The sequence below is a fragment of the Salvelinus namaycush genome, chromosome 8, assembly GCF_016432855.1.
Source record: "Salvelinus namaycush isolate Seneca chromosome 8, SaNama_1.0, whole genome shotgun sequence".
NCBI classification, from domain to species: Eukaryota; Metazoa; Chordata; class Actinopteri; order Salmoniformes; family Salmonidae; genus Salvelinus; species Salvelinus namaycush.
The window spans coordinates 11362793-11374356 of NC_052314.1; the positions used below are offsets into that span (position 1 = coordinate 11362793).

Genomic DNA, 11564 nt, shown 5'->3' on the forward strand with positions numbered 1-11564 from the left:
CTCTGTACTTCAGCACTTTGGATTTGAAATGATACGATGACTGAGGTTAAAGTGCGGACTGTCTGCTTTAATTTTAGGGTATTTTCATCCATATCTGGTGAACCATTGTAGAAGTGTTTAGAAACCATATTCTATTCTTATTTACAATAAAAGTGACTCCAAAATGACACCACATTATTTACCATTAATTTCTATTGGGCACAAAATAATCTGAAACACCACCAAAACAAACAGCAAATGCCTCCAACAAGTTTGTAGAGTCTCACAAGCTTGATGTAATCTTTGCGTGCTAGGAATATGGGACCAAATACTAAACTTTTGACCAGTTTAATACAAATATAAGTGAATTTGTCCCAATACTTTTTGGTATGTGCAGAAAGTGCTGTACTTAACGGTTCACCCGATTATGGATGAAAATACCCTAAAATTAAAGCTGACAGTCCGCACTTTAACCTCAGTCATCGTATCATTTCAAATCCAAAGTGCTGGAGTACAGAGCCAAAACAACAACAAATGTCAGTCCCAATACTTTTGAAGCTCACTGTTCTTACGACGCATCAAAATGCTTGTGAAAATGTAAATGCAAGTTGATGTATTTGTCCTCTTCTGAGCCCGTGAATTTGACTTTGATGTTTCTCCATAAGCGATTAGATGTTTTACTCTTTACGTCTGCTAGATATGGAAAATGTTTCATTCTAGACTGTGACTTCAGGCTGAATAAGCCCTGTGCCACGTTGGTTTTATTGTGGCTGTGTTTTTATTTCAGGGGAATTTGAATGGGAGTTCTCAGGAGAACTAATGATGATGTCATTCCAATATAGCTGCAAACACTGCTGATCTAATCTGAAAGCTTTGTGTGAATAATGGAGGACGTCACTGCTCTCTTGGATCTACATCGGCCAATCACAGGAGCAGATCATTACTGTACTATATCAGCGACATGCAGGGGACTTTGCACATGGATGCCGATTTGTTGTTGTAAATCCCTCCCTCACACCTCAATTGGTCTGTGACCCTCCTGCCACAGACAGACATAACAATGTGGTATCCTCCTCAGACATTTTCCATTATGGTTCAGAAGACCAGGTGGAAGACAATGAATTATCATAGATCATCCTCTATGAGGAAAACTAACTTACATGACGTTCCCTATCACTTTAACTCACCGTTGTAAACATTTGCTGTGGTACTTCTTGGAAACTGTGGCTTTGTAATTTCAGCTGTTGTGTATGCAATGAAATGAATGGTCAGTATCTATCTCTCTGGAATGTCAGTATTAGTATATTATAAATCCGACTGAATGGTGATTCAGTGTTGTACTGCGAGAAATTCTATTGCACTACCTAAAAAGGTTCTCCAGAAATGCACAGTTTGATGGGTATTAGTAAGCTGACATGAATTTAAACACCAGTTATAACTTTTTTATTATCATTGTTCTGTGGTATGGAAATGTCTTTTTAATATTATTGTTTTGAAGACTTTGTGTTCGAGTCAGTTAATTTGGTCCCAATATTTTTCCCTTAAAGGGACAGGTTGTTCAAAAGTAATATTTTCATTATTTTACTTATCTTGGAAGTAGTCATAGACCAGTAGTGACTACGTCTAGGATTAGTGTTTCATTACTTTGCTTCAGCCACAACAGGCTACATGTTAGCATTCTCTACCTCAACACAAGGGTTGAATGTTGCCCACTTTAGAACTGTCTGAATTGCAAAATCAACTCAAATTAACATAACATTGGAAAGCAAAACTTTCTCTCCAGGGAGTTGTGTAGAGGCTCATATGATTTAGAAAATAGTTACATTTCTGTAAAAAAAAATAAAAAAAATGGCTTTCTACAGTAATTTATCATATTCATAAAATGCCACTGATCCAATGTTATTGTAGTATGATTATGATCATAAACCACTTTTCTTTTATCTGACAGATTTAATATTAGAATTGCTTATTTTTGTCAGTAGTGGTTATAGTACATTTTTGTTGTTCTGTGACCAGTATGGGTGGAATGGAAGCTTCAGTATATGAGTATGGTGCCTTTGCTTGAATTTGTCTTGTGCGACTGTACAGTGACACTTGCACACTTTGTATGCAGTTGTTGGGCGTTGATAAACATTTTTCTACTTTAAAATGTTGCCTATTGATGCTGTCAATGTTTTTAATTGGAATACATGACGTAAGGATTTTATGAAAGAATACAGTTATGTGAATTGGTTATTGCTGTAACATGTTTTGGTGGTCAGTGGGTGCACAGTCTTATGTACTATGCGAAATGTGGCTGTGACCATTCATCCATGATGTGATCAGGGTTACAGAATGACCCTAACTTTCCCAGAATTCCCAGGTGTTCCAGAAATCCTGGTTGGAGGATTCAGGGTTTTCTGTGTATTTCCACCTGATTCCTGGAATCTACCAACTGGGATTTCTGGAAAACCTGGGAATTTTGCGACCCTAAATGTGATGATTCAACATTTTGTGCACTTCTGCACGCCATACAATTTAGGCCATAGACGGATGTTTTAACATTTTCATGGTGAATATACTATATTTAAAAAATAAATGGTTATAGAAGGTTTATTTGACCCTTGTGATGGTGTCTTTGGGTCGTCTCTCAACTTTGGTTTGGTTTTACAACTTGTTCTCAGGTGAACTGTATAATGGCCCAGAATGTTTTGACTGAACTGTATATGAAACCAGAATATGTGAAGCTACGCATTTCCTGTGTCGAGTTTTTGGTAGGTGTACATATTAAAAAAAGACGTTACATCATTGCCATATGTATATTGTTTGACCGGATTATTCTGTATAGAAACGTAAACAAAGTTGAGTCTTAGTGTTCTCAGGGTTCTATTCATTAGTGTATACCATAGCAAATGTTGCAAAACGTTTTGCCACAAAAACAAGTTTCTTATCAGTTCAGGTAGTCCATCCCCATTTCTCTCTGTTTTCTTCAGTTTGATGTCTAGTGAATTTACACGAGGCTAATCTTGGATTCCCCCAATTTAATATCAGTCGTGATGTGAACAAGTGCACTCTCAAGGAGGGCGGAAAGGGTAGAGAATCATAGGAAAATGGGGGCTTCAAGGTTTGAGGTCGAGCATCAGGAAACTATTATTCTGCTATCTGAAGAGGAGACACACACACAAAATACCCTCTGCAGAATAAGGAACCAGTTTTAAAATAATCAGCTTTAAACATTCACATTTGTGAAGAAATTGCATCTTCACAACGTCAATCATTCCTGCAGAGGGTGAAGGGGGGCTTGCTGACCGTGACCCCATCACAGTATTATTAGCCTTATCCCACACACAGGGCTAACACTCTGCTGCTGTGGCCTGTCTGTCACCAGCCTCCATGACTTCTATGACCTGCACGACTTCAGCTTTCCCTTTATTCCATCGCCTTGCCCCTCTTCTGGCTCTCACTGGTCCTTAAGTGCTACATATCCCCACAGTTTACCTCTCTCCTCCCCTCCCATCTCCCCCATTCTCAGGCTTCATGTTGAGGCTGCTGTATTCACTTACCCACCTGTCCAACCCATTAGTGATGTGACGTCTGCAAAGAGCCTTTTTACATGCGATCGGGCATTTGATATCATTCCAACCCTTTGCCCATTGTAACACAGTGTTAGATTCAATGTAGTCCGGCTGTTTGGAAGAAACAGCTCTTCAGCTAACGTCATACCATACTGAATATGGCACTAAATTAAACATTCATATTCAATGGCAGATATTACATATATTATTACTAAAACAAACGTTATTCTGTTTAGTATAAACACTTTTTCTCAGTGCTATGGTGACCGCCACCTCAACCTGGTATGTTCTGGAAGAAATGCCCAAGCATGATGCTGGTATATATTGATTCTCCTCTAACACATCACCATTAACTGCTCACTGTTTCTCTAAAGTAGCTTGCGCTGTGCTGTTGTTACTTCTGGTTAATTATACAAGTCTATTGGTCATTTCATGTACAGCTTCCTGAATAGTCTTCACTGTGCAGCCAAAACAAATTCCCTGGACCATTCTCACACCTGCTGTCTCCTTAACTTTCATCACTGAGCATTCCCTCCTTCTTTTCTTCAGCCTGCTCAAACTGATGGTGGTGGTATCACACTGCCACTTCTCTGTAGAACTCTTTCTGAATGGTCATCTCCCTATCAAACGCACTAACAACCCTAGCCCTGTCTCTCAATTCTTCACACTTTCTGAAGCTAAAGTGACTATCTGACTCGCAGCAGTAAACCAAGCTACCCACAACTAATCAGAAAGGAAGCATCAGACCACCACTTTCTTCTGTATTAAATAAGGCTGTTGTCTAAAGGAATTATCACATAATCACAATATCATCAGAGTAAGGTTATTTATAACGGAGGAGGTGGGAGTCAGATATAGTATTTCAGGTGCTTGCCTATTGGTCTGTGGATGAATCTACTTCCATAAACAGAAAGATGGGATTTCCTTGGCCATTGGGAATTGCAATATATACCATCTTATGATTCCATCTGCTGCTGTAGCCACTAGCCGGTCTCACCCATCCTTCCTCCAAAATCTGTCGCGCTCCTCTTCCTGCTCAGCTCCTAGGTGAGAACTGCTCTTCTTTCAGCCGGCTATAGCTTGATTGCTCTGTGCTATTGGTGAATTGTTTGGATTTATTCAGTGGTCCATCTGGTTTCAAATGAGTTTGTGCCGGTTTATGTACGGGCTCTATTTTAAGGCTTTGGGACTTATTGCTTCTTTGTTTGGATGTGGTGGTTTCTGTGGTGGGTGTTGCCTATTAAAGCATTTTGCCTGGTTTCATGCAGTTTCAATGAGATATTGTCAATCCGTTGAAGATTAGTGTAGGTTTTTATGGAAGTACAATGCAAACATTTGTGAAGGAGACATTATCCAGCCCTTTCTACATTACAAGAGGACAATCTAGGTTGTTCTAGACCTAGATGCTGTTTATGTGGGCTGTTTGACATTACTAGACACCTTTAACTGATGAATGTGAAATGCGATACCCCCAGTGTTTATCTTGGTGTCAACGCAAACAATTTTTCACTATATAACACAGATGAGGATTTGGCTGGAATATAATCTCAAACCCGGAGGATGTTATGTTGGTTGTGGAGATGGGAAGGCATAAAGAAGCTAACACAGGTTGCCGAATTGGATAATAAAGTAGATCATAGAGGATTATACCAGGTTATCACTGAGGTAATATCAGTTGTTACCTTCGTCCTGCAAGGGTAATGTGATGAAGTGATTGTCAGGGTTTCTAAACGTGTCTTTCTTTGTGTGTTGAAGGTAATCCTACATTTTATATCAATGTTTAATGAAGTGTGGCATTACACATCAAATTTTAGATCAGAATTTAACACTCACAGTGTTAAATGTAACACTTATAAATTATATGTGACCCACCAAAATAGTGTAAAACTAACACTTGGTTCCCTAACACCATTTATTAGAGTTGATGCTGTTATACTTTCTCCGTGTTAGGGAATAACACATGTAGTGTTACAGTATTTAGGGGAGGGGATTGTTTTAACACTGTGTAAAGGGTGTAAAGGCATGTTTGCATATTTTCCAGCATGCCTTTCAAATCAAATGTATTTATATAGCCCTTCTTACATCAGCTGATATCTCAAAGTGCTGTACAGAAACCCAGCCTAAAACCCCAAACAGCAGGCAATGCAGGTGTAGAAGCACGGTGGCTAGGAAAAACTCCCTAGAAAGGCCAGAACCTAGGAAGAAACCTAGAGAGGAACCAGGCTATGAGGGGTGGCCAGTCCTCTTCTGGCTGTGCCGGGTGGAGATTATAACAGAACATGGCCAAGATGTTCAAATGTTCATAGATGACGAGCAGGGTCAAATAATAATAATCACAGTGGTTGTCGAGGGTGCAACAGGTCAGCACCTCAGGAGTAAATGTCAGTTGGCTTTTCATAGCCGATCATTCAGAGTATCTCTACCGCTCCTGCTGTCTCTAGAGAGTTGAAAACAGCAGGTCCGGGACAGCTAGCACATCCGGTGAACAGGTCAGGGTTCCATAGCCGCAGGCAGAACAGTTGAAACTGGAGCAGCAGCACGGCCAGGTGGACTGGGGACAGCAAGGAGTCATCAGGCCAGGTAGTCCTGAGGCATGGTCCTAGGGCTCAGGTCCTCCGAGAGAGAGAAAGAAAGAATTAGAGAGAGCATACTTAAATTCACACAGGACACCGGATAAGACAGGAGAAATACTCCAGATATAACAGGCTGACCCTAGCCCCCCGACACATAAACTACTGATTTCAATTGAATGTAAGCGATACCTACCCATGACTGTGTTTGTAAGTGACAGAGACATGGTAGTTGCATTCAATAACATTTAGCCCTGAAATGACCTCCTAAGTGAATGTGTTTACATTTAAAGTAAACCCTTTATGACCATATATTATACATTTCATAAAGCCTTTAGTTATGCCTAGTTATCCTCGACATTGTGGTATGAAAATCTTTGCACATCAGACCTGCAAGTCTTACAATACACTGGTTTGTGAAGTGATTAGTAATTCCTATCGGAATCCAGCCAGATGGAGGAAATCCAACAATTTTAATATTTTATCACTCATGACCTGTATTCAGAATGATTGCTATGGTGAACGACTTGACAAACAACACTACCTAAACCATGTAAACTGGAATTACCATCTCAGTAACGGGTGCAATAAGTCCAACCCTTTACAGATTGGATTAGTTTAGAAAATGAAAAGTTAAACTATATCAAAGATATAGTTTAAGATAAATTAATCAATGTGCATGCAGACACAGATATTAAAACAAACTATTTCTAACAATCAATCTGGAACAAAGCTTGTTAGGAAATATGATAACAAGTACCCCTCTAACTTCCTTTGCAATCAGAGATTTAACAGAAATGTCACTAGCAAACATAGTCATGGGTGGTACCTCTAAAATTTACTCGAAAGGCACGCTGGGAAACACATATGCAAATAAGACTATACACCCTGCCTACAGTGTTAAAACAACACCCCAAAACCAGTTACTGTAACACCACAGGTGCTAATTCCCTAACGCTGAGAAAGCATCAACTGTTATAAAGTGTTAATTTAAGTTGGAATTTGCAATACCCATAGTGTTAGGGACCCTAAACTCTTGAGGTGTTAGTTTATCAACACTTTGAAAAGTGTTAGTTTAACACTATTTTGGTGGGCCACGTATATTGACTAAGAAGGTGTTCAATTTAACACTGTGTTTTGTTTTTTACTGAGGATAGTCAGTGTCCATGGTACTATCTGCCAAAGATACAGATTCAAAGCCACATCTCATCCTTTATGAAAGCACTGGGATTATCAATTTACAATACATTTTTTACAAGAGATTTAGGTTCAGCAGATTTATCCAGAGGCTTTTATTTTGGTGTTTGACAGGTCTTCTAACCATAAAAGGGCAATCTGTGATTGGTACATCCATTTTTTTTACTTTTAAATTAAAGATATATAGCTGTTTTTGAATTTGAAAGTGATTACATTTCTCCAGCCCCATCCTACCGCTGTTTACCAAAACAGTGTTAGGGTGGCCACTTTATTAATGTTTGAATCCCCGATTGCCCCTTTAAACAGTCAAAGCTCTATTGAAGTGCTGGATCAAGTGGACTTTTCCAGGCAGGTGAGCCCTTATTTCAGATGTGATGGTGTAACATCTCTGCCATCTCAGGGATATTCTAGAGGGTAGGCTGGGCATCAACAGAGGTGGTATCAGGTTGTTGATAATCTCCCAGCCTTCCATTATGGAGCTACTCAAGGAGAACAGCTGGCCTTCATATTCTTAGACTAATTTAGACCCTGCTGCTTTTCCAGGGCCAAATGGCCCTCACTTGTGTTGGGGGGCTATAGTGTTTCCCCTCAGCCCTCACTTGTGTTGGTAGGCTATAGTGTTTCCCCTCAGCCCTCACTTGTGTTGGTAGGCTATAGTGTTTCCCCTCAGTGGAACAATTATGCATGACTGCCCTGTATAAGGAACTTCCATGGTGATTAAACTCAGCATGACTTCTGATTGATCCTCCTTGAGAGATTCCTGGAGAGATTAATTGGTACATCTGTTTAGATTAGGTGAACAAAATAATTTCTAATTATCTCCACCTAAATTCCATCAATGTTCGTCTGAAAAAGAAATTGAAAATACATCAACAATTTGATAGTTTGATAATCAACATACTCAACATTAGAACATGTCAAAAGTTAGGACATTTGACCATTGTAGTTACAGTATATATCACATAAATTTACATAGTTGTGAATTGTATTCTTATTCTTTGCCACTGTTAAACAAAGCCATGCAGTTGATAACAGAAAGTACACATAAAAATAAATATGTTTTCCACTTGCAATTTGTAAATCTGACAAATTTTTGCAGATATATTTAACTGACATGACAGGCGATTGGCAATGCAGTAATTGTATTGCTTTGAATTAGTTTAAAATGTATATGAAATAATGACCTATTTTTTTCACAGGGTGTGAAATCAAACAAACGCCAAGATGTCGGAGTGAGTAACTTATACATTGATCACATCTCATATTTTTGGATGTGGATGTGTAATACATGAAAATGAACATGATATTTTCTCTCACCTTTTCATAATTTTATCTCTTCAGGAAAAAGATGTCTTCGAGTCGGCGGCATTACCTGAAGGTAAACACTTTCAAATATCTGATCTGAATTTGATACTTGTCAACAACTGTCAATACAAGGAGAATTGAGGGGAACACAAGTATACAATATCTCAAGGTTCATGTTTTACACGAAATGTCCTAATTCTGGTATGGCTGAGCTTTTCATACGTGTAACCTGCATGCCTCATTGTCTCCAGAGCTTGATGCTCTCCATCGCTAAAGGCTTACTGGAAGACGAGGCAAAGGAGAATGAGCAGGAGAGAATAAGATGGATGGCGGAGAACTGCCCTCCCCTGTCCCTGCCAGGGGGTACTCAACAGTTACAGGTAAACCAAACAAACAATCAATCAAATCAATCAAACTCAACAATCAAAATTTGGTCAAACCCCAAATCAATGTAAAATATATGCCTTCATATATAAGATGATTACATAATTAGTTACTGTATTCAAATGTATTGAATAAAGTGTTCACTATTGTTATTATGATTATTATTATGAATAGTAGTAGTAGTACTAGTTGTAGTAGTCGTAGTACCAGTAGCAGTAGTAGTAGCACTAATAGAAGTAGCAGAAGTACTGCAGTAGTAGTAGCAGTAGTAGTAGTAGTAGTAGTAGTAGTAGTAGTAGTAGTAGTAGCAGTAGTAGTAATAGTAGTAGTAGTAGCAGTAGTAGTAGTAGCAGTAGTAGTAGTAGTAGTAGTAGTAGTAGCAGTAATAATAGCAGTAGTAGCAATAGTAGTTGCAATAGTAGTAGCAGCAGTAGTAGTGATGGTAGTATATATTTGTTTTATTAGTATAATGATGATGATGATGATTATTATTATTAATGCTTGATTTTTGTTGATATCACCTCAGGAGTTCTTGAAAGAGCTGCATCATAAGATTGACGTGATAGATGAGGAGAGATATGACCTGGAGAGCAAAGTGAACAAAGCCACTAAGGAGGTATACTGTATTCACTTTACCTCACACCTACTAAAACTTGGAATGCATTCCATGAGTAATTATGTGCTGCCAGTTAGATCAATGTTGTTGTTCTCCTCTTCTTCCATTGGTCAGATTGAAGATTTGAACATTAAAGTTATTGACTTGAAGGGCAAGTTCAAGAAGCCAACTTTGAGGAAAGTGCGTATGTCTGCTGATGCTATGCTCCAGGCTCTGCTGGGCTCCAAGCACAAGGTGTCTATGGATCTGAGATCCAACCTGAAACAAGTGAAGAAGGAGGTCAAAGAGGAGGTGGGTAACTGTTCAGTAAGATAACAGAATATTGTAGAGATGTCACTATGGCTAATCTCTCGTGGATAGATGCGCGTAACATAAATGGTGGTAGCATCTGGTGACAGACTGTGGGATGCGACGACTAACAACTTTGTTGCAAGACTCAAATTTTTCATCATTGATCATTTGGACAAATCACAATTTCGCAGGTGCTCGCATATTTCAAATTTCAGAAGGGGAGGGGACATTTGGCCCATAGACTTGTACAAAACTGCCTGAGAGTTTCTGTTTAGAGGGGTAGAGACTTCACGAGTCTCGTTAGTACAAAGTACATTTTATAACACGTCTCCCCCCAGGACTTAATCGAGCATCAATTTCACAAGATTTTTGTTCTGAGTGTCCGAGATTAGCCATTGGCAGACATTGTTATTGTCCAACCTGAGGCCTTGTTAATCTACACTAAGAGGTTCATCATACTGAAATGAGTTCACACATAGATAAGCTCAGCAGAGCGCACCCATGTTATAAGGCTGTTTGATTTGATGTTGTATAGAGTTGCCAAACCACTGATACAGGGTCAGATATATTTTCATAGCATTGGGTTCATGGGTCATCTACAGCTGTACAACTTCTGCCAAACAACTGCTCCACTCCGACATGACGACATGTTGTTTGGCTTCAGCACTCAAATATCTCAAGGTTATAATTTACTGCATTTTTAACCCTGAACCTTTGACTATGTTGCTATTGCAGGATAAGGAACTGCGTAATGTTGGAGACTGGCGTCAGAACATTGAAGACAAGTCCGGAATGGACGGGAGGAAGAAGATGTTTGAGTCCGAGGGTTAATTTGGTCTATCATTTCCCCGTATAGATCCCGCAAAGCAACACAAAACTCTCACTTGTTTGAACATTTCTCTTATTGAGCACTATGGTATCATTTGAACCAGTGTATGTGTCTGTAAAACGAAAGGACTATTAAATGTTTCGAGTGGAACAGAAACGTGCGTTAATAAATGCTTTTCAGATTGCCACAATTTCTTGTACCTGTGTGATCAGATCTATGTTTTGTCTCTGTCTTGTCTAAATGTACCTCTAGTCTAGAACATGTGTTATGTTTGTTAGTTCAAATATATATGACAAACATATTTTCTGCCAGTTTTTATCTTCTTTTGTTTTTCCTGATGTAACATCTGTTGTAACAACAGACACAATTGCCTTACAGTACACAGCCTGACTAGACTGTGCAGTATGATAGGCACAGTGTTATCACGTGATATGGAGTGAAGTGCCACCAATGTCTATCACTCTAGAACCATATTCACAAGTCCTCTAGAGGAATTGCCAGCCAGTGATTTACAACCTGACTGACAGATATAATGTGACCTGACCATATTAAACCCTCAGTAATAGCACATTCTGACCTTACCCACTGGGCATGGACGTCAATTCAACGTCTATTCCACGTTGGTTCAACGTAATTTCATTGAAACATTGTTGATTCAACCAGTGTGTGCCCAGTGGGTAGAAGTTTGGCTAATTGTATGTTCTGGTTTGCTAGAGGTACAGTATCAGTTGATAGTAAACAGTAGTTAAGAAACAAGCAGAGCACTATTGGTTGTTGCTTGGGTAACCACTTATTGGATATAAAGAGATGTTGTCAGGTGGTGCAGCTGTGGAGGGTGT

At 39.1% G+C, this 11564-nt stretch overlaps 1 protein-coding gene across 1 annotated transcript; it reads left to right on the forward strand.

Moving 5' to 3' along the window:
- The first annotated feature begins 4512 nt into the window (after positions 1–4512).
- On the forward strand, positions 4513–10907 carry LOC120051762 (troponin I, fast skeletal muscle-like). Its single transcript, XM_038998650.1, has 7 exons — positions 4513–4580; positions 8500–8532; positions 8642–8678; positions 8857–8985; positions 9516–9605; positions 9720–9896; positions 10632–10907. Exons 2-7 carry the CDS (start codon positions 8525–8527, stop codon positions 10725–10727), a joined length of 537 nt encoding a protein of 178 aa, XP_038854578.1. The 5' UTR covers positions 4513–4580; positions 8500–8524; the 3' UTR covers positions 10728–10907.
- Positions 10908–11564: the final 657 nt, after the last annotated feature.

Coding starts and splice junctions, on each gene's coding strand:
- LOC120051762 (XM_038998650.1), top strand. Junction 8,679..8,856: donor GTCGGCGGCATTACCTGAAG/GTAAACACTTTC, acceptor CATTGTCTCCAG/AGCTTGATGCTCTCCATCGC. Junction 8,986..9,515: donor GGGGTACTCAACAGTTACAG/GTAAACCAAACA, acceptor ATATCACCTCAG/GAGTTCTTGAAAGAGCTGCA.